General features: G+C 39.1%; 1 protein-coding gene across 1 annotated transcript in view; it reads right to left on the bottom strand.

The window, feature by feature from the left end:
• Nucleotides 1–856: 856 nt before the first annotated feature.
• The window catches only part of Kiaa0825 (KIAA0825 ortholog), a 404,739-nt gene continuing 382,139 nt past the window's right edge, over nt 857–23,456 (bottom strand). The window contains exon 20 of the mRNA XM_051182787.1: nt 857–1,150. Within this exon, the coding sequence (XP_051038744.1) occupies nt 1,033–1,150 (118 nt within the window). The 3' untranslated portion in view covers nt 857–1,032. The remainder of the gene's footprint in view (nt 1,151–23,456) is intronic.

Below are 23,456 nucleotides of genomic sequence, written 5' to 3'. Positions count from 1 at the left end.
AACAAGAGATCAAGGAGGAGAGAAGAAGGTGTCAGTCATCCAGGCATATAGCCAGCCATGGAGTAAGATTACAGAATAAGAAAAAAAAAAAAACCCAAGGCAAAAGGTAGATGGGATAATTTAAGTTATGAAAAGCAGACTAGAAACAAGCTAAGGTTGGGCATTCATAAGTAAGAAAAGGCCTTCATGTATTTATTTGGGAGCTGAGTGGCCAGCCCTCCACAAAAGAGTAAAACAAACAGTGGCAGGCATTGCAGATGGAGAAGGATAACTTTTAAATATTATTTTGATTTTTTTGTTGATGTTGTTGGAAAAAAATGACCATTTTGGCTTGAGCCAAAAGGATATCATGAGTTTCCTGAACTGGAGCCACTTGGTGCAGGAGGTGAAAGAAGATGAGTGGAATGAGATTTAGGAGGAGAGCAACAACTATCACAAGCAATCATAAGCCTCAAGTTAACAGTGCTGGAGACTGCTTTCTTGTGGTTATGATTAAGATAGTGGAAGAGGAAGAGGTACATGGGAAGGGGAATGGGTCCCATCAGGAGTATTAAAGACAATTAAGATCTGTTTTTGGGCTACAGTTCCAAATCAAATTTTACATTTTAGATGACTTCTAGGGGTAGGGGCTCCAATCAACTTAACATCCAAATATTGTATAAGAAGTCCCTAGGGAAAATATTTTCAAACATTTTTCCTGTTGTCATAGATACTTCAGTACTGAAGGGAAGAAGAAGGAGGAGGAGAAGAAGAAAACACAATTCAAATAAAACACGAGATGGCAGTAGTTTTATTGTTTTATCATATAAGGAGAAAGGCTGGGAAAAAAAAACTTGAAAATATCTTGAAACTTGAAAATAAAAAAGAATACGGAGCCTCTTATTCTTTATGTTCTGTGTTCTCATTTTCAGTACAGAAACTCTGTGGTGATGGCTGCACTCTGTGACACGTGTGAGGCTCCTCTGACTATGGTGAAATCCTCCATTGCACGAGGCTGTTTCCTAAAATAAAACTGTTGCCATTTTCTGCAGATCAGGGTTTGTCTGTGCTGCCTAATGGAGAAGAGTCTTGTATGTTACAAATTTGTTTTAAGTGTTCCAGCATCGCTTTTTCTTTCTCTTCTAGAGCTTCATCTTTCCTCATTTCCCACCTAAAAGAAAAAAAAATAAAATCAGTATTTTTATAAATTTTAACCAATAATCATTTATTCAAGGCCTGGCCATATAGTCACTGGTTTATTGACGTTTCAGTTTTCCTTGTTTATTCTCTGCTGACTGCCTCTTGGGCAACAGTTCATTGGCACTGCTTCAGGGAGAGTGGAATAGGAAAATAACAAGTGAATATTACTTTTTAAAGCATTGTGTCAAATGAGGTTTCTGTATTTTCTTGATTTAAAGCTGCATATAGTACATTTCCTTCAGTGTAGAATATTTAATGGCTATAAATCACAGGGAGGTTTGTAGTAACACATGTAGTAAGAAGACATTAATTGAACTGGCACAACCTAAACTGGGAATAATCAAGTTAATCCTCAAGAAAACAAAGATTAACAGGTTTTTGGTTTTTTTTTTTTTTTGTTGTTTTTTGTTTTTTTTTATAAAACATCCATTTGAATTCTTTCTAATTCTGGACAATTCGGCACTATAGACAAAGTATAAGAGCCCATATAAATATATAACATTACAAATATAAATATAACAACCTAAGCATGCTTTTTGATTATTTCCTTGAATTGAATACTTAACACAGCAGCTCCCGACTTGTCAGGGCACAATGCATCTAGAATTCCAAAAGGCAGACCTATCAAAATTACACCTGACTTCTCCATGGAAACCCTCAAGGCCAGAAGGTCCTGGATAGATGTTCTAAAAGTATTAAGAGAACACGGATGCCAGCCTAGGCTACTATATCCAGCAAAACTCTCAATCACTATAGATGGAGAGAACAAGATATTTAAAGACAAAACCAGATTTTCCCAATACGTATCTACAAATCCAGCTCTACAGAAAGTATTGGAAGAAAAACTCCAACCCAAGGAAGGTAACTACGCCCACAAAAATGTAGGCAAAAGATAATCCAACTACACCAGAAACCAAGGGTGAAGCAAAACTAATATTCACCATACCACTGCCAACAACAAACCTAAATCAAACAAGCATCAACAATCAATGGTCCTTACTCACCCTCAACATTAATGGTCTTAACTCACCTATAAAAAGACACAGGCTAACAGAATGGATACGAAGACAGAATCCATCCTTCTGCTGCATTGCTGCATACAAGAAACACATCTAAGCTTCAAAGATAGACATTACCTCAGGGTAAAGGGTTGGGAAAAGATTTTCCAATCAAATGGAAATAAGAAGCAAGCAGGCGTAGCTAGCTATCCTAATATCTAACAAGTTAGACTTCAAACCAAAATTAGTCAAAAGAAATGAAGACGGTCATTTCATATTCATCGCAGGTGAAATCCATCAACACAAAGTCTCAGTTCTGAACATCTATGCCCCTAATACAAAGTCACCCACATTCGTAAAAGAAACACTACTAAAACTCAAAGCTCATATAAAACATCACACACTTATAGTGGGAGACTTCAATACACCACTCTCAACACTAGACAGGACCACAAATCAGAAACTCAACAAAGAAACAAAAGAATTAACAGAAGATATGTCTCAACTGGGGTTAACAGACATCTATAGAACATTCCATCCAAAGACAAAAGAATATACCTTCTTCTCTGCTCCACATGGAACCTTCTCTAAAATCGACCACATACTAGGTGACATAACAATCCTCAACAGATACAAGAGAATAGGAATAGTCCCCTGTATCTTATCGGACCAACATGCTTTAAAATTGGAATTCAACAACAACACAAATCGCAGAAAACCTGCAAACTCATGGAAACTGAACAATGTGCAATTGCACCACTCCTGGGTCAAAAAAAAAAAAAAAAAAAAGAAAGAAAGAAAGAAATTAAGGACTTTCTAATATTCAACGAGAATGAGGATACAACATATCCGAACTTATGGGACACCTTGAAAGCAATGCTACAAGGGAAGTTCATTGCACTAAGTGCCCATATGAAGAAAATAGAGGATAGTCACATAAGAGAATTAACAACACAACTGAAAGCCTTAGAACAGAGAGAAGCGAATTCACCCCATAGGAGTAGACTCCAGGAAATAATCAACTTGAGGGCTGAAATCACCAAATAAAAACCAGGAAAACAATACAAAAAAATCAATGCAACAAAGAGTTGGTTTTTTGAGAAAATCAACAAGATAGACAAACCTTTATCCAAATTAACGAAAAAGCAGAGACAGAACATGCAAATTAACAAAATCAGAAACGAAAAGGGGAACATATCAACAGACACAGAGGAAATCCAGACAATTTTTAGGTCATACTTTGAAAATCTGTATTCCACAAAAATTGAAAATTCAAAGGAAATGGACAAATTTCTGGATAACTATCACTTAACAAAATTAAATCAAGAACAGACAAACAACTTAAATAGACCAATAACCCGCAATGAAATAGAAGCAGTCATTGAAAGCCTTCCAACCAAAAAAAGTTCAGGGCCAGATGGATTCAATACAGAATTCTACCAGACATTCAAGGAAGAACTAATACCACTACTCCTCAAACTGTTCCACAAGATAGAAACAGAAGGTTCATTGCCAAACTCTTTTTATGAGGCCACAATAACCTTGGTACCCAAGCCTCACAAAGACACAACTAAGAAAGAAAACTACAGACCAATATCCCTGATGAATATCGATTCCAAAAATACTCAATAAAATACTGGCAAACCGAATTCAAGAATACATCAGAGAAATCATCCACCATGACCAAGTAGGCTTCATCCCTGGAATGCAGGGATGGTTTAACATATGAAAAGCTATCAACATGATCCACCATATAAACAAACAGAAAAAGAAAAACCATATGATTATCTCCCTAGATGTGGAAAAAGCCTTCGACAAAGTTCAACACCCTTTCATGATAAAGGTCTTGGAGAGGTCAGGGATAACAGGAACATACCTAAACATAATAAGAGCAATATACAGCAAACCAACTGCCAACATCAAACTGAATGGAGAGAAACTTAAGCCAATTCCTCTAAAATCAGGAACAAGACAAGGCTGCCCTCTCTCTCCATATCTTTTCAATATCGTACTAGAAGTTCTAGCTAATGCTATAAGAAAACAAAAGGAGATCAAGGGGATCCAAATTGGAAAGGAAGAAGTCAAACTGTCTCTATTTGCAGATAATATGATAGTTTACATAAGTGACCCAATAAACTCTACCAGGGAACTCCTACAGCTGTTAAACACCTTCAGCAAACTAGCAGGATACAAGATAAACTCAAAAAAAAATCAGTAGCCCTACTTTTTTCAGACTACAAAGAGACAGAGAAAGAAATCAGAGAAACATCACCCTTTACAATAGCCACAAGTAACATAAAGTATCTTGGTGTAACACTTACCAAACAAGTAAAAGACCTATATAATAAGAACTTTGTGACTCTAAAGAAAGAAATTAAAGAAGATACCAGAAAATGGAAAGATCTCCCATGGTCTTGGACAGGTAGGATAAACATAGGAAAAATGGCAATCTTGCCAAAAGGAATCTACAGATTCAATGCAATCCCCATTAAAATCCCACCACAATTCTTCACCGACTTTGAAAGGATAATAATCAACTTTTTATGGAAAAACAAAAGACCCAGGATAGCCAAAACAACCCTATACAATAAAAGAACTTCAGGAGGCATCACCATTCCTTTAAGCTCTACTACAGAGCTATAGTTCTGAAAACAGGTATTGGCATAAAAATAGACAGGTAGACCAATGGAATTGAATTGAAAATTCTGATATTAACCCACACACCTATGAACACCTGATTTTCAACAAAACAGCTAAAATTATACAATGGGGTGAAGACAGCATCTTCAACAAATGGTGCTGGCACAATTGGATGAGGGTGTGTAGAAGACTGCAGATAGACCCATGTCTGTCGCCATGCACAAAACTCAAGTCCAAATGGATCAAAGACCTCAACATCAATCTAGCCACATTGAACCTCTTAGAAGAGAAAGTAGGAGGTACCCTTGAACAAATTGGCATAGGAGACCGCTTCCTGAATATAACTCCAGGGGCACAGACACTGAGAGAAACAATTAATAAATCGGACCTCTTCAAACTTAGAAGCTTCTGTAAGGCAAAGGACACAGTGGACAAGACCAAATGGCAACCCACAGACTGGGAAAAGATTTTCACCAATTCTATATTCGACAAAGGGCTGATCTCCAAAATATACAAAGAACTCAAGAAACTAGTCAACAAAATAACAAATAACCCTATTAAAAATGGGGTACATAACTGAAGAAAGAATTCTCAATAGAGGAAATTAAAAAGGCTGAAAGACAAGAAAGTGCTCAACATCCTTAGCTATCAAGGAAATGCAAATCAAAACAACTTTGAGATACCAGCCAGAATGGCTAAAATTAGAAACACCAATGAGGACTCATGCTGGAGAGGATGTGGAGAAAGTGGAACACTCCTCCACTGCTGGTGGGAGTGCAAACTCATACAGCCATTTTGGAGATCAGTATGGCGGTTCCTCAGGAAAATGGGAATTAGTTTACCACAGGACCCGGCAATCCCCCTCTTAGGCATATACCCAAAGGATTCACATCAATGCAACAAAGACATCTGATCAACTATGTTCATAGCAGCACTATTTGTAATAGCAAGAACCTGGAAGCAACCTAGATGCCCCTCAATTGAAGAATGGTTAATGAAGATGTGGCACATCTACACAATGGAATAATACACTGCGGGGGGGGGGGGGAAACAATGGAATCTTGAAATTCGCAGGCAAGTGGATGGAACTTGAAGACATCATCCTGAATGAGGTAACCCAGTAACAAAAAAGAGGAACACAGTATGTACTCACTTATATATGGATTTTAGACCTAGATCAAAGGATCACCAGCCTATAATTCACACCACCAGAGGAACTAGGATACAAGGTGTATTCTAAGAGATTCATATAAAGTCCCTCACAGAACTAGGAAGGGATAAGTCCCCCCAGAGCTCAGGGGAAGTGGAGGGGGCAGAGAATGGAGAGAGAAGTAGGAAAAAACGAGGGGAAGGAAAGGAAAACATGTGCGACCAGGACGATTGAGCTTGGTTAGGAATAGAAGACAGGAAAGAGAGAGAGAGACAGAGCCAGAGCCAGAGAGAGAACATAAAAGAGGGAGCCAATATTGGTTTGAAGATAAAGTTGAACACAAAGAAAGGTCTAGAGAACTACAAGATTGCTCCCAACTAACAATTTGAGCTTCCGTGGAAAGGCTATCATAAATGCCCTTCCCGGAGAGTGAGGTCAACACCTAACTTATCCATGAAGCCCTCAACTGATGCCTGTTGAAAAAGGATCAATCACCCATACATAAACACTGAATCGAACTAGAACCCAGATGCAGATGGAGAGGAAAAGACCAGGCAGCAGAAATACATGCAGACAGCTTACCTGAACAAGCAGGAGCTAATGGGCCCCCCAGACTGATAGCTGGGAAGCCAGCATGGGACTGACTCAGGCCCTCCTGAATATGGGTCTCAGCCAGAAGGACTGAGCAGTCTAAGGGACCTCAGACAATGGAGCCAGGATGTATCCCTGGTGCACAAAAGGACCTTGCGAACACATCCCCCATGGAGGGATAACTGCCTTAATCTAGAGACAGGAGAGAAGCCCTAGTCCCTACTTCACATGACCTGTCAGATCTACATGACCCCAACTGGATGGCATTCCCCTACATATGGAATTGTGGTGGGGGGATGGGAGGGGAGGGTGGTTAGAGTGCATGTGAGAGGGTAGAGAGGGAGGGAGGGAAGGAGGGAAGAAGGGAGGAACAGAAGGAGGGAGGGAGAAGGAACTGGGATGGACATGAAAAATAATAAATTAAATTTAAAAAAAATGCTTTGACTCCAAAATTTAAGTTCAAGACAATTTACTTGGGAAAAGGATTTCTAATTTTGTTTCCACAGAAAATGAAAAGCTGTGGATTCCTTCCAGACTAATGTGGTTTGATCACGCCAGACCACCTGAAACAGAGTACCAGGTGATCCTACATTCAAAACAGCTGGACAAAGCAGCCTTACAGACTACAGCCAGGATTTCTGCATCTTCTTCGAATCCCCTCGACAGCATCCCTTTCCAGCAGGAAGTAGTTTGGAAAGAACGACACCCAAATTCCCAAATATTGTCTATAAATGTTTGTTTTCATTTAAATGGACTTGGTAATATAAAATATAAAAAAATAAACTCACAAACAATAAGAAAAAAAAAAAAGAATAGTCAGTGAGAGAAAATACCCTGGCTCTGATTCCAGAGCCAAAGAAACACACTCTGTCCCTGACCAACTCAGAAGGAAACCAACCAACAAATCCAACAAATCCGTGAGCACGAAATCCAGCCAATCTCACCAACTCAGGGATTGAAATCCAACCAATTTTAACCCTGAAAATCTTCACCCTGGAAAAATTGCACCCCTAAGAAATCCTATATATGCCCCGTGAGCGCTCAAATTGCTGCTTTTTCCACCCTGGAAGAGGCATCCACTGTCCTGAACGCCTCTTTCCTGATTCTTCTCTTGAATGAGGTTTGGGTGATGAGTGGAGCAGAGAAGTAACAATGTCCACCAGAACAGGAACAGAACTGCTACATTCCTGCAGGGAAACCATCCCCCACAGGAATAGAGCTGCCAGTATACCTTTTCCTTCAGAGCTGTATCATCTACTATGTTGCTGAAAAATCACATCTTGTAAAAAATATAATTTTATTTATTTTTATTGTATGAATGTTTTGCCTACATGTATTTCTGTTTGCCACATGTTTGCCTGGTGCCTGTGGATGTCAAAAGAGGGCATCAGAAGCCCCTGAAAAGGAGTTACAGGTGACTGTGAGCCACTGTGTGGATGCTGGGAATTGAACCCAGGGACTCTGCAATAGCATCCAGTACTCTTACTAGCTGAGCCATTTATATAGTCCTCCTTGATTTAGAACCTTTGATCCTCCTGCCCCACCTCCCTTAGTGTTGGGATTTTCAGTGTGCACCACCATGCTTCATATGGAATTTTAATGTTAAAACATGTCTACTACCTACTTCATAATGGTGTACTGGAATATTATTTGTATAGTTGTATTATTTGAACTCCATGATGGTCAGATAATAATGGAAAAGTCATATACCATTAGGTATAGGTTGCTTTAAACCCTTTACATGCTCCTCTTTAAGTTCTTCAGAGGTTAAATTCTATGAATGAGAATGAACTGAGGCACACAAAGTTAACGTTACTTGCCCAAGTAATTTTGGACGTGAATTATAGAAATTGGGTTGACATATGGTATGTCAAACAAGTCTATGACATTAAGACAATTTTCTAGATCCCACCAATTAATCTTCAAAATAGCTGGGGCATGGGTATGTGACATGGCTTTGTGGATAAAGGCACTTCCCACCAAGCCTGACAAACTGAGTCTAATCCTTACATGGTAGAAGGAGGAACTGACTCCTGAGTTTTATCCTGTGACCTCCACACATGCCAGGTAACACCACACACACACACACACACACACACACACAAACACTCACATACACATGCACAAACACATACACACACTCACACAGGCATACACATTCAGACACACACACACATACACACAGACACACACCCTCACACATACCCTAACACACACCTTCACACACTCACACACACATATCCTCACACACACACACACACTTAGGCATACACATACAGACACACACACACCCTCACAATACTCACACAGACACACCCCCTCATACACACACCCTCACACATATAGCCCTCACATACACAGACACATAATGCAGTAAGAAAACATCTGGGGCGAGAGGCCCAGCTCAGCCATGCCCACTTGCCTAGCCTATAAAAGAACTTGGATCTCATTCCACTTACACAGAAAAGCTCAAACATTTCAATTTCTGGAAAATATTTCCTGAATTTTTAGATATTAAAAAGAACTAAGGATCATATACTTTTATGTGCAATCCAAACATGTTTTCCCATCCCTCCTCCTTGAATATAAAGGTGCTAACACTGCCTGAGTAAATGAAGTACTTGAAGAATGTCAACAGAACAAAATATGAAATACACACAAATATTTTGATCATTGTCTCTACTTGTGAGGATTAAAAGCAGTCTCCCTTCTTCATTAAAAATATGTATAATTAATGTGATTTAAATAAATTATGGAGTCTATTATAAGAATTCTTAAGCTTCATGACAATTATGGCACTTCACAGTATATTGAGCTGTTAGTAACTAATGACATTAGACAAAATTATTTACTTACCACAACCTTCTTATATCTTTGTGCTTATTAAGAAGAAATCATTTTATATGAGGAAGAAATAATGACAAATTGTAAAAATGTTAGATTATATTTTCCTAATTATTTTATTCTTGTTAAACAAAAGTACTTGAAATGTTTTTTCATAAGCATGCTACATTTCATACTCATAACCTGCCAAGAGAAGTTTTTCTCTATCTGCTAATACAATGCAAAATCAAACCATTTTGTCAAAAGAATTACCAGGAGAGAAATGAATCTACCAATTTGTCAAATACCAATGTACAATGCGTCCCAAATCTTTATCTGTAGTTTCTCCTAATATAGTAAGTATCTATGATAGAAGAATTTCCCAACAGAAATCAGAATCTATCAAGCCAGTGTATTCTCACCCTCACGGAAAAGCTTTATAGTAAATACATGGTGAATCTATTTCTGTTCATACTGACTTGGCAGCCTGCTTGTACTTCTGCTAAATCCCCAACCTGCCAATTATTGTGTAAGACATTCAACATTGCCCCCACTTTGCTGCGTCTTATATACTGATGAGAAGTAGAATTCTGTTGGGAAATTTGAGTACTTGTCCCTTACAGCTCTCTTCCTCTCCACCCAGCTGTAGAACTCCCATGCTCTCAAGGTTGATCAAACAAGGTTGTTCTCATAACTTTCTGGTGTGCAGTGCCCGTGCCTTGACCCCAGGTGTGGGTGGTGCATGATTTCCTCCTATGCTTAACCCATCCCCTGGCTTGTGTATATAAGCCCATTACTCTCTGTAATAAAGGACATGCAGCTTCCTCTTCACTTCTCATGGTGGTCTGTTAAGTGTTTCAATCCCGACACCCTCCATCAGCTCAGACTCTGGCCTCGTGGTTGCAGCAGAATTCTGTAAGACCCCAGTGATCAATATAAGTATCACTACCTTCTAGAAGAGGTCCCATCCAGATATCTCCTAGGGTTGAATGAAATAGAGAATCTCAGGCATCTTTAACTACAAGTACTTTTTCTATCTAATACAGTAGAGAGACTCTACATAAAACCTTTGCTGAGTTATTCTACAGTGTCAGCAGTCACAACCTGTGCATCAATCAGTTCCATTCTGATTGACTTGGGTGGTCTAAGCCTTTGCATAATCCTCCTATCTTTATATAGGTACAGCAGGACCAGTTATTGTGTCTGCTTGCCACTACACACATCCTAACATCAGCTATTGCTTAGGGCTCCTGAAAGTATCAGACCTTGGGTTCAGTATTTTATATTCCTTTCACTTTAATGGACAATAACTGGTTTATGGCCCCTATGGACAGTTAAGGCATAGTAAATAATAGTCACACATCAGTGACTAGCTGTTCTAGAGACTGGTTTTGAGGAATCTTGCATTGGGGTGGACTTGTGTGTGTTAGAGCCAACAGAGTGAGCTGTGCTCGGGGCATGGTTAATTGTAAAAAAAAGGTCAATGGTAGCATCAGTTCAGGTTGCCAAAGATGCCAGTGTTGTAGGATCTTTAGGTAGGAATGAGAAACTGGCACCAGACAGATGAAGAGGGCCACAGTCTGGAGTGGAAGAAGTTTCTGAGAGACAGTCAGCCTCCGACTGGAAAATCAGCTGAAACCTGTAAACTCATTTGTATCTCAAATGTGAGCCTAAACCTGGAGATCACTCTGCCTTTGGAGCCTACTGCTTGCTAGTTGAGTCTTCTCAGGAGAGTTTATGAACCTTGGTCTCACTGTTTTATCTGTAAAATATTACCAGAAGACTTTGGGTGGAATACAGCCACGTGCACTTTTATCTGCATCCTCCATGACTGATCTTATGAAGCAGAGCTTAGTTGCTGTGGTGCAGACCACCAAGATATCATATCCCACAAGACCTGAAATTCTTACTATTTGGACTTTTCACAAACAGGTTTTGACAGTCTGAGTTTGGGAAAGGCCCTTGAAACCAGTGAAGACTCTATTTAGTGGTTTTCATGGGATCCAGGAAACAAGATGGGAAATGACTTTCATACCTAGCAATCCTGCACAATGACATTGTGTCCTCCCAAAGTGTTCACAGTACTTCTGATGAGAAACATTTGTTCTAGAAGCTCCAACCACATTAAATAGTAATCAAAATATTAAAACAGTAAGAATCCATATTTAATTTCTTATTTAAATGAAATTGCTTACATATCTGACTCTCAGAATTCTGTTTGTTAAAGAATTTAGGAGGCAGGGTGCAATCTGAATTTGGACCCTTAAAGGCTATGAGAACTTGGGGAGAATGGAATGGGGCTGATCCCATAAAATAGGAAATCACAGACATGCAATGACATTGAAATAAGTAATTTGCATAAAACAAAATAATGCCTTGTTCCCAGCAAGCACCCAGCCAACAACACATTTTTGTTGCCCCCAGGTTATGTCGGGGCAAATCTGATTGTGGTGGGTCTAACTTTTCTCGCTTCTCCAAAGGGAAATGGATGCAGCTGCTGGTTAAGTAGACCCATGAAAGAGCTGCTGTCATAGTGGTTTTCTTTTCTTTTCCAACACATCATGGTCCCTAGATGGCTGTGGTGACATCAGCCAGCCAGGCGTGTTTGGAGGCAGGAAGAAGGAGAAAGAACACATGTTTCATCTAATTAGAATTCTATGATTTATTCCAGATTCTTCCCAGAAGATACTGAAGCCATCTTGTTTGGGACTGAATCTTGAGTCTATCTCTTACTAAATATGTGATACTAGTCAAGTGCTTTAATTTTTCTGTGAATCAGATTTTCTCAGTTTTAAAATAGGTAACACTGCCAGAACTTACTCCAGTGTTATGAAGAGTAAGTGAGTTGTGAATGTCAAGTGCCTCATAAAATGTTAAAAGTAGTTTATTAGATGCTACTTGAACTAAGTGGAGTTTCAGAGTTTTTGCATCCATGTTCTTCCCGCTGTTTCATGTCTTTCCTATTGCTTTATCTGACCAATTCTCTTTCAAACACAGAGGCAAGTGATGTGCTTTCAAACGCAGAGGCAAGTGATGTGCTATGTGTGGCAATGGTCCCCCTCAGAACCGCTACACACCTCTACCATCCTCTCATGCTTCCTTCTTATCTTCTGCACAGGTAATGCTGCATGCTGAGCCAGTCTTTTCAGCCCACTCTGGCTGACGTTGTTCTGTTTTGTGTTTACCCCTTTGTTGTATTTTTAGATACAGCTATGATATGGCATCTGATCATATTATTGGCATTTCTTTTGAAATGCATTTATATAAAGTGTAACTTGAAATAAGCCTTCTGACTTAATGTGATTGTTAAACATTTATGTGGCTCTCTGTATTTACAAAATACTTTAAAATTATTTATTAGTTGATTGTGCCATTAAAATTAAAAGATGCCATTAGCCATCTGGTCCAATTAATGATTTGAAATTGTCCTATCAGTTGGTGACTGAGCAGTGGATGGTGAAGTTATATTGAATTTTATTCCTCTAGTACAAAACCCCTTTGTACTTCTGCTCTGCAACTACAGTAAGGAACCGCTTTCTTCATTTTGATGCTCTGTGCAAATGAAGCCCTCTCAAGGCATGGGCATCTTCTCCCTCAAGAAGCCCCACACCTGCTTCCATGCATCAGGTCCTGTCTGTCCATCTGTAGTTCATTTGCACTCTGAGATGTAACTGATTGTTCTTCATTCTCATCCCCGAGCTCTCTAACTTCAGTTTCTTGATAATCATTTTTATTCCTACTTTAAGTCTAAATAATATTCTTTATATAATGACATTTGTATGTATTTAGAAATTGCCCTCAATAACCATACAGGGTCATCACTTGAAGAAACCCTTTGCATCTCCTCCCCCAGTTCTGTGCACACATCAGCTACCATCCATACAGGCACAACACACTCTGAGGGCATTTTCACACCTAGGCAGTTCTCACTGACGGCATCCCTAGTTCAGGAGTTCAACACTTCAAAACTATTCACCTCTTAATTCCATGACTGCAAGGAACTAAGCCAATAATGGCCACCCTGACTAGAGGGTTGGAAGTCTCATGCTCTAGCCTGGTCACAGTTGTTTGGCTTCTGCTGCCTTTTTTGAAGGAGAGAATTGTTTTACTTACTGCCCCTGCCTTATGTGTTCTATGCTTGTATGCATTATTTTATTCTTTAACCATCTGAAATTCCTTTCCATTCACCTCAGATAGCTCATCTTCTTCCTCAGACTGTGTCCACAGGCCACCTTTCATGCAGTCTTTCCCAATTGCCTAATCCTGAACCAAATTCAGAGAATATTTGATTATGCCTTTTAATGATCACCAAGTTGAAATATTACTTGGCTATCCATAATTCTGAGAAATTGCCCATGGATTCAGTTTTCTAAAACACAAGCCAAATTATGTTATTTCTTCTCCCAAACAAGCAATCAGGCAGGCAAACAAACACAAACTGTTCCTGTTCTCCACCATGATGCCTCCCACAGCCTAAAAATGTTCAAATATGTTAGGCTGGCTCAGAGAGCATATTTCCAACAACACAGAGATCCATACACCACACTTTCCACACCTCAAACTCACAGAATGGCTGCTGCTTGGTAACTGTCAGAACTGTAGACGTTATTATGCTATATTTAGACAGACTCAAAGAGTCTGTAAGTACTTATTGACTATACAAATAATAAGATATCAGCTTTTGAAATTCATCTTGTTTTATAAATCCTAAAATTTCATAATGCCAAAAAACATCTTCCTGAAAATTCCTTTATCTATTAGGCATGTCTTTACTCTTCTAAAAGTGAGGTAACGCTATATAGAAAAGGCAGTTATGGCTGGAGAGATGGCTCAATGGTGAAGAGTTCTTGTGCCACATGAGCACGGGAGCTCATAACCTAGAAACCACAGGACAAAGCCAGCAGTCCCCATACCTGAAACCCCAGTTACAGTGGACTAGACATCCTCCTCTGGCTCTGCATGTCCATAGGTATTGGTATTCTCACCTTTACATGTACACACACACACACACACACACACACACACACACACACACACACACTATTTTTAAAAGATTTTATTATTTAATTTTATTTGACAGGAGATTAGAATTTTTTGCCAATGCAAAACATCTCTAACTATGGTTAGCAAAATCTCTAAATCAGTGCTGGCCAGAAAGGTGGTTCAGTGGTTAAGAACACTGGTTGTTCTTCCAGCAGACCCCAGTTTTATTTCCACCACCCACATGGCAACTCACAACCAACTGTAACTCCCGTTCCAGGGGATAGGATGCCCTCTTGTGGCTTCTGAAGGCACTGGATGCATGTGTTACACAGACAAACTTCTAAACAGAACACACATACACATAAAACAGAAATAAACAAATCTTTAAAAAATGTTTAGGTCATGTATTATACTAGAATAAATTAAAAATTTTTATCTGTAAATGAAAAGCTGTGGATTCCTTCCAGACTAATGTGGTTTGATCAAGCCAGACCACCTGAAACAGAGTACCAGGTGATCCTACATTCAAAACAGCTGGACAAAGCAGCCTTACAGACTACAGCCAGGATTTCTGCATCTTCTTCGAATCCCCTTGACAGCGTCCCTTTCCAGCAGGAAGTAGTTTGGAAAGAACGACATCCAAATTCCCAAATATTGTCTATAAATGTTTGTTTTCATTTAAATGTACTTGGTTATATACAATAAATAAAAAAATATAAATAAAAAAATTTTTATCTGTGTCAGTGAGGGGTAATGGTGAAAATAAATTGTAGTATGTTTTTCTTAAAAGACTGAAATCAAAGGGCTTTATAAGTTAGGTGTTTTATTGTGTTTTAGGCACAGGGCTTATGTTTGAGTGACCTGCTTGGTTTATGTGTCTATTTAAAATAAATCACAAAGAGCCATGTTTTAGATGGGGTTTTAGTGCATGTAATTAACTTGCCACCCACTCAGAAAACGTTCATTGAGATGTGCTGAGCCCCAAATACTGTACTAGGTAGGTAACTGAAGCACATCAGCAGAACTGGATCTGGTTCGTCCTCAGTTGCTTATATAGTCTGAGAATCCATGGCATGGGCAAGGCTGAATAATTATCCCAAATACACCCACAAAATCTCCTAATGATTTTCCACAGTATTTCAGTGTAGGTATGAAATGTCAGTGGTAATAAAAGGAGCTGGTGCTATTTCCTCAGGCTTCATTTTAGTAATTGTCTATGAGGAAGGCATAATTCAAGCATTTCTTCCTGACTCGTGAAGCAATCTGAAGTTGCTCCAGGGAATCGTTCACATCTTCCTTTCTCTTTGGAAAAGCATCAACATTAAGACAGGAAGCATCCGAGATTTTTGAGTAGTGGAATCATTATTAAATTATAAGGACACTGGAAGTGATAGTATTTGATACTGTTCTCAGAAGGCAGTCCTATCGGACAGTGACTCTGCCTAACACTGAGACCCAAAGAACAAACTTTAGGGAGGGGGCATATAGGTATAAAGATTTCTTATGCTTGAGAAAATTAGTCTAAAGCAAAATGGTCAGCTCGTATTTAAACACTGGCTCCCCCAGCCCAGTTCACTACAGGATGGCTTTAAACTGACCCTGTTTACCTCACTTACCCAGTGCTGGCATCACAGCACTGTTTCATGTGGTGCTGATGTCGCTTGCTAGGCAGGCACTTAGCAAGTGAGTCACTGTGTAATGGCATATGTTCCTATTTCAACCCGTCTAGAACAACACAGTAGTCTCTTGTCATAGAGACAGGCCTCAACAACACATGCTTAAAAGGTGAAACCTATCTCCCATCTACTATGTTCTCCATATGATGAGACTGCAGTCAAACTTGCCTACGGTTTTAAAACCCAAGTTTCAAAAAGAATAGATGGGTTTGTTCTATCCCTTTTAGTTTGCATTTCATTAGGAACAGAGAAATCAGTAATTTTCTTATTTAACGTGAAAGCAGTTGATTTATTGATCAGCCTTATCCTCACCAAAAAAACATTTAAAATGTCCTTATAGGCTGTAATTGTTTTAGTTTATAAAAGTTTTCATTGTACATACCAACCCCAGCTCACCCCCTTCTTCCACCCCCTCCTCCACACTCCCCTTCTCACTCCCATGCACTCCTCAGAGGGATTGAGGCCTTCCTTGGGGAGTCAACAAAGTCCAAACAGTTTGGTACAGGCAGGGCCAAACTCCTCTCCCTGTGTCAAGGCTGAACAAAGTATCCCACCATAGGGAATCGGCTCCAAAAACCAGTTCATGCCCCTGGGATAGGTCCTGGTGCCACTGCCAGCCTCGTTCTCAACAGATCAAGTCATATAACTGTCACCCACATTCAGAGGGTCTAGTTTGGTCCCATACAGGTTTCCCAGCTGTCAGCATGGTCTATGAGCTCCCACTAGCTCAGGTCAGCTGTCTCTGTGGTTTTCCCCATCATGGTCTTGCCACCCCCTTGTTTATATGATCCCTTCTCCCTCTCTTCAAGTGAACTCTAAGAGCTCAGCCTAGTGCTTACCCAGGGTCACTGCATCTGCTTCCATCAGCTGAAGAGTGGGTAAAGAAAATGTGGTACATTTATACAATAGAGTAGTACTAATGGAAAAAACAATGACACCTTGAAATTTGTAGGCAAATGGATGGAACTAGAAAAAAACCATCCTGGATGAGGTAACAGCCACAGAAAGACAATACAGTGTGTATTCACTCATAAGTGGACATTAGATGTAAAGCAAAGAATAACCAGCTTACAATCCACAACCCCAGAGAAGCAAGGTAAAAAGGGAGACCTTAAGAGGGACACACATGGAGGGCCCCAGGAAGGGAAAATAGTTAAGATCTCCTGGGAAACTGTGAGGAGTGATAGAAGAGAGGAGATGGGGGATGGGGACATGGGGGATGAAGAAGACTCAGTTGGGAGAGCAATGAAAGAGGTATCTTGATAGAGGGAGTAAATATGAGGTTAGGAGAAACCTGGTGCTAGGGAAATTCTCAAGAATCTACAAAGAGGACCTCAACTAAGACTCCCAGCAGTAGTCCAGAGGGTATGGGAATGGGCCTTCCCCTTTAATTGGATTAGTGACTATCCTAATAGTCTTCATAGGATCTACATCCAGTAACTGATAGGTTGTAATTTGAATACTTCAAACGTCTTATTTTCTTCTGAATTTTATGTTAAATCTTTAACAGTCAAATTGTATGGATCCTATATATTTGATTATGACTTTTAGTAGGGACTTTCAGGAATAGCAGGTGGAAAAATATTTCTCTTTAATAAATGGTTTGAGATGGGCTCTGTTCGCTAACTCTAAAGTACCTCATTGTATAATTCCAGGCTAGCCTTCAGTTCACCACATAGCAATGGATGGCCTCAAACTCATGATCCTCCTTAGCCTCCATGTTGTAGAGTCACAGGCATGGGCCACCACATCTGAGATCCTTATTAACTTATTTATTAACAAGTTTCTTAAGATGTGTGAGCGTAGGGGGATTTTTAAAAATATTATGGAGATTTCCATAAGTGCAAAGGACATGAAACATTTGCAGAATGTGGTTATAGTTCATCACCTTCATGTCTTTGGTGGCTATAACACACAGGCATTGCTTAATAGAAGCCAAGAGCATTATCTAATGTCCCACATAATCTTCACCTAACTGACTACTTTAATATCCAGAAGACAAAGATCACATGTTTATCTTATGAAAGACCTGTTAACACACACACACACACACACACACACACACACACACACACACACAAACACACCTTCTGGAACTCTACATATGTACATATATAAATGCAGAACTAAATGTAATAGATCTAGATGCAGAATCAAATATAGTTTTATTTGTTTGTTTGTTTGTTTGTTTTGAGACAGGGTTTCTCTGTATTGTTTTGAAGCCTGTTCTGAAGACCAGGCTGGCCTCGAACTCACAGAGATCTGCCTGCCTCTGCCTCCTGAGTGCTAGGATTAAAGGCATGTGTCACCAACACCCAGCTTGAATCAAATATAGTTATTACTATTAAAATCTTCATTCAATACCAAAGAGTGTCTATACTTGCCATTGTGAACAAACAATTTGCTTGCTTCAGCCAAGATATTGTTACATGGTTATGTTAATTAGCTATATATCCATTTATCTAGCTACTTCTTCAACAAATCAAATGAATTTTCTTTTGCAAGATGGTTGATTTCTTTAGTTACTTCTAATGCACTAAACGGAATCTTTCCTAAGCAGAGGGACAAGCAGCCTTTAATTAATTTGAATTTATAGCCATTAGAGACATCTGCAGCACAGCTCAACTGCCCAAGCAATTTATTTTAATTAATATGATTTGTTCTATATATTTAATAGGAGACTTATATGCCAACAAATGGGACAAGTAAGAATGCTAACTGCAGCGTTTTAAACAGTTATGGCTTAAGAATAACGTAAATGGCGACATAGCTGTCAGCGGGAAAGGAGTGTGAACTCTTCTGTTAATAGTAAATCATCTGATCTCCACAGGAACTTCGCTTCTAGCATTAGATTTTAAGGACTGTAAGAGTTTAGACAGAGGCCATGGTCACACACCTGGCCAACATTTAGTGCTCACATAGAACCCTGCCCTTTATTAAGAGAGAGCGACATCTACTATAACCATAGTGCTGTTTATTCACAGGTATATATAATTTAATGTGTCAAAATAAGTCATTTTTACCTTTTAAACTTGGTATTTTTGAATTTTCATGATATATATATGTGTGTGTGTGTGTGTGTGTGTGTGTGTGTGTGTGTGTGTGTGTTATCCATTTCATACCGTGAGGATAGTCGAGAGCCTTGAGGGAGAGAAGCCATGATTGAATGTGTGCTGTTGACAGGGGACATCCGTGTTAAGGACCTCACAGCATCAGGCTGAGGGGACTGAATGCAAGGTTGACTACAGTGTGTGCAGAAATGCCCACCATAGCTGTCTTCCTCCAGATATTTACAGCCTGAAACTAGTGCTGCAGAGATTAGCTAACCTGACCCTCTAACTCATTTGTACATCTAAGGCCTGTCTCCCTGTTTATCTGTGTGTAATAACCCTGCCTCCTGGTCCAGCTGTAGGTCTCAACCCTGCCTCTCTGTTCAACTCTATATAATAAACATTCCTAGCTTTCGGGGTGTTGTGGCTTCCCCATCAGAGAGCTTTTCTGTGAGTCCATGTGTCCATCTGTCAGTCTTTTCTTCTTCAGCCCAGTAGGATCCACCCCTTGAGCCATGCTGGATGTGGCAGCATAATTTACACTATTACAGTGAATGGGTGTGATGTGAGGAAAAAAAAAAAAGAAAGAAAGAAATTGCCTTTTCATCAAAGAGGAAAGGAATGTGCACTTAGAATTTTGAAATTATCCAACAGCCAAAGAGCCTATTGCCAACCTAGCCATTCAAATTAACAGTAATAATGTCTTTAGCAAAGGAGCTGTAACATAGCTCTGATTTAGGGTTTGCTTGAAATTGTCTAAAATTTACAAAACTAAAACTTATTTAAAACACAGGAGAAAAAAATGGCAGGAGGTAAATTTCCATACCATAGAACAGGACTAGGAATTTGGACACAACTGTTCTACTTACACAGTAGCCCCTAGAAGTCAAGGAAAGGACACACTTAAGCCTCGGTCCTCAGGGATACACAGGCTGTTTCCTTACCACATCATTTATGGATTGTGGTATGTGCTTATTTCACTATGTTTTGATTGGTAAAAAGAAATAATTATTTAATAGTGATAATGGCCTAAAAATTAAAATTATTTTCCAGTATTCAAAGCCAAAGCCAATGTCAACTGATTTTGGATTTAAAATTTTTCATACAATATATTTTGATCATAACGCCCCCCCCCAATTCCTCCAAGATCCTCTTAACTTCCCTACCCCTCCCCCAACTTTATGTTCTTTCCCTCTTTCCTTAAACCAACCAACAAAACAGAATCAAAACAAAAAAAAAAAAAAACAAAAATAAAAGATCCAAGAAACACACAAAAACCCACCCTCAAAAAGTCCTTGGTGTCTCCCATCCCTGTTGGCTCTTACAATCTTTCTGCCTCCTCTTCTACAGAGATCCCTGAACCTCGAGTGGGACTGAGACCTCCACAGTCTCTCATACTCTGCACACTGTCCAGTTATGAGTCTCTGTGTTAGTTCCCATCTACTGTAGGAGAGAGCTTCTCTGATAAGACCTGAGTGAGGCAGTTTCTGAGTCCCAGCCCAGTGTGGTCACCGAGGGTCCTTAGTGCAAAGCATTTCTGTGCATCAGAGGCCCCAACATTGAATTCTTAAAAGCAAAGACCTCTGATATTTCTTGGTATAACTTTGATATACATTTAGATGGAAGTTCTTTGAGGATAAGAACCTCATTTATCATGTTCTCCATAGTATCCTAGGACACAGTTTAGCTTGTACCAGATGTTCATTAATATACGTGTGTGTGTGTGTGTGTGTGTGTGTGTGTGTGTGTGTGTGTGTGTATAGGAAGGCCTATACTCAGAAAAATGTTAACAGAGTTTGCTTTTCTTCAAATAAAAACCAGAATTAATGTGACTAGCTTGAGACCAGTCTACGTAACATGGTGAGACCCTGTTTCGAACAAGCAAACATGAGAACAAGAAAAAGCACCTAGGCGTACACACTCCTGAACCCAATGTATGTACTTTGTAACTTATGGCTCTTCTAGATTGCTGTTCTGGTTTTCTTTGTGCACTCTGTCCTAGCTCATTAAAGTTGACTGTGACTATGAGATGCCAATGTGAATATGTAAAATGGAAGCATGCATGTGAGGAGACAATGCATTTAAAGCAGAAGCATCCTCACAGCACCATAGCCTATTTAGAAGGAAGACATGATCATGCACCTCAGTCTATTTTAATACTGAGCCTCTTGTCTGGAGGAAGATGGTGATGTAAGAGTCTCACTGGGCAAATTTGATACAGATCTAAGAGAAAAGAAATATATATATATATATGTATATATATATGATGGAATTAATTTATAGCATTGAAGTATATTAAGAATAGCAAAAAAAAAAAAAAAAAAACTTGGAGAGCTATTGTTGCTTCTCCTTTATTTTATAGACTCAAATGTCCAGATAAGTTTAATTTACAAAGGACACAGGCTATTCTGACTTGAACTCAAAATCCTTTATTCTTTTCTGAAGTTCTGTATAACTATGGGGTGCTAAGTACATTGATCCTTTTATGGCTCAGGGTTGGGGCAATTATTTTTATTAAGTATCTAGAAAGCACATGAAATGGGCAGATTTCCAAAGAGCAGAACTATTGGTTGGCTAGAAGTTGACTAAAAAAAATTTCTCAGAAGTCCACATAGCTGCTCTCCGTTCATATGCAACACACCAGTAAGCAGCATTTATCATCCCATACAAGTTGAATAGCTTAGTTGGTTAATCCTGGCTCAGAATCTCTCATTAGTTATAGAGGAAATGACTCACATTTTGCTCTGGAGCCCTTCCAGACAGAATGGGCGGAGGTTATTTGGGCAAGAAGATATATAAAAAGTTAAGATAAATGATTACTTCTAAAACCTATTGTGATTTGTTAATATTTTTGGTTTTTAACTTCTATAGACCTATTACTTAAGATCTGCTTTTCATTACTCAAATGCAATGGTGCTTGATAAAAAGTGCATAAAACTTTAGAGGCATGTTAGACTTGCATATGATTCACTTCATTGCCTTTTACTAAGTAGCTTAAACTTGCCTGGGTCTCAGGGTTTTTACCTACAAATATGGAAGGTAATGTGTAATTTTAAAGGTCACTATAAATAGCAAGCTAGTTTTGGAAAGGCCTTTGGCACTATGTTTTACATATAAGAAATGTTCCACTGTATTATTGCTCCTTGTTTTTGAGGTACAGTTATTATATATAATACTAAAATTCAAGTCTAAAATGATATATAGGGAAATTATCATTCTGCCTATAAAAATAATTAAACACATATGAAAAATAGCAGCCATTTATGTGTCATATTCCCTAGTTACCAGATCAAATACCATAGGGAATGGGAGGTGTCTTACTAGCTTTTCAGGATCTTGGCTTAACACTTTTCTTAGTGTTTCAGGTACAATTATTACACCATTGGAATGGAAATAATGGGAATAGCTGTGGTGTCTGGAGCTTCAGCTCAGAAAACTCAAATAAAGGACCACACTCATCTGTGGCATCTTCATTTAAATATCTAGTGAGTGATAACATGTATCTGGAGGATCTTCAGACAATATGATCCTCAGGAACACTTAGCGTTGATCTTTCATGTGTCTTAGGCTTTCCTTACAGTCTCTAGTTCATAAAATTTCTTCTACAACAGCTTAGGGTTCCAACAACAATGCCTCAGTTCAGAAACAACACACTGCCTTCTGTAGCCTACCCTTGAGATGAACTTGACGTTACTTCTTGGTATGCAAATATTACAAGGGAGTCATAAGCTCTGGATCCGAGAAGAGAAAAACTGTATGCATCATTTGTCTGGGAGAGTGGCAGGACTCTAGGGTGATGTGTAGGACTGGTGATACAGTCGCAAACATCAATGTAAAACACAACATGCCATAAGGAGTGCTGTGGAGGATGGTGGGGGGCGGGGGGCTTGAGCAGGCCTATGAGCAGCTTCCTGGATGTGCTCACAGACTTGCCTGAAAACATCCCAGCTGGCTGGTTTTCATTATGAGCCTTTAGGTTTTAATAATTTATCATTTTCACTTTGAGAGCACCTCGTCATATATTTTAAAAAGACAGTAAACAAACCAGAGCAAGGCTAACACCTCAGCCAATGGAAATCCAAGCTCTGGTAAAAATCCATGAAAGTAACATCAGGTTCAAGGTAAACTGAAATCCATAACATTCTGCTTGCATACTTTCCTTGTTTCTAATTTAATAAATGTTTCCCAGAATGAAGTTTGCAAATCAAAGTGTATTTAAAATGCTTACTTATTCCCTTTTGGGTTCTGTGTCAATTGTGTACATTTCATAAATATAAACATAAGACATATTTGCTAAGGAATTACATTTGTTGATGTGGCAGCCTTATGGCTCAAAGTATAAAAAATTCATACCTTGTCAATTATG

This window comes from Phodopus roborovskii, unplaced genomic scaffold, assembly GCF_943737965.1.
Source record: "Phodopus roborovskii unplaced genomic scaffold, PHOROB, whole genome shotgun sequence".
Taxonomy (NCBI): domain Eukaryota; kingdom Metazoa; phylum Chordata; class Mammalia; order Rodentia; family Cricetidae; genus Phodopus; species Phodopus roborovskii.
Note: the sequence above shows the minus strand (reverse complement) of the source record. Positions and strands in the feature narration are given on the sequence as shown.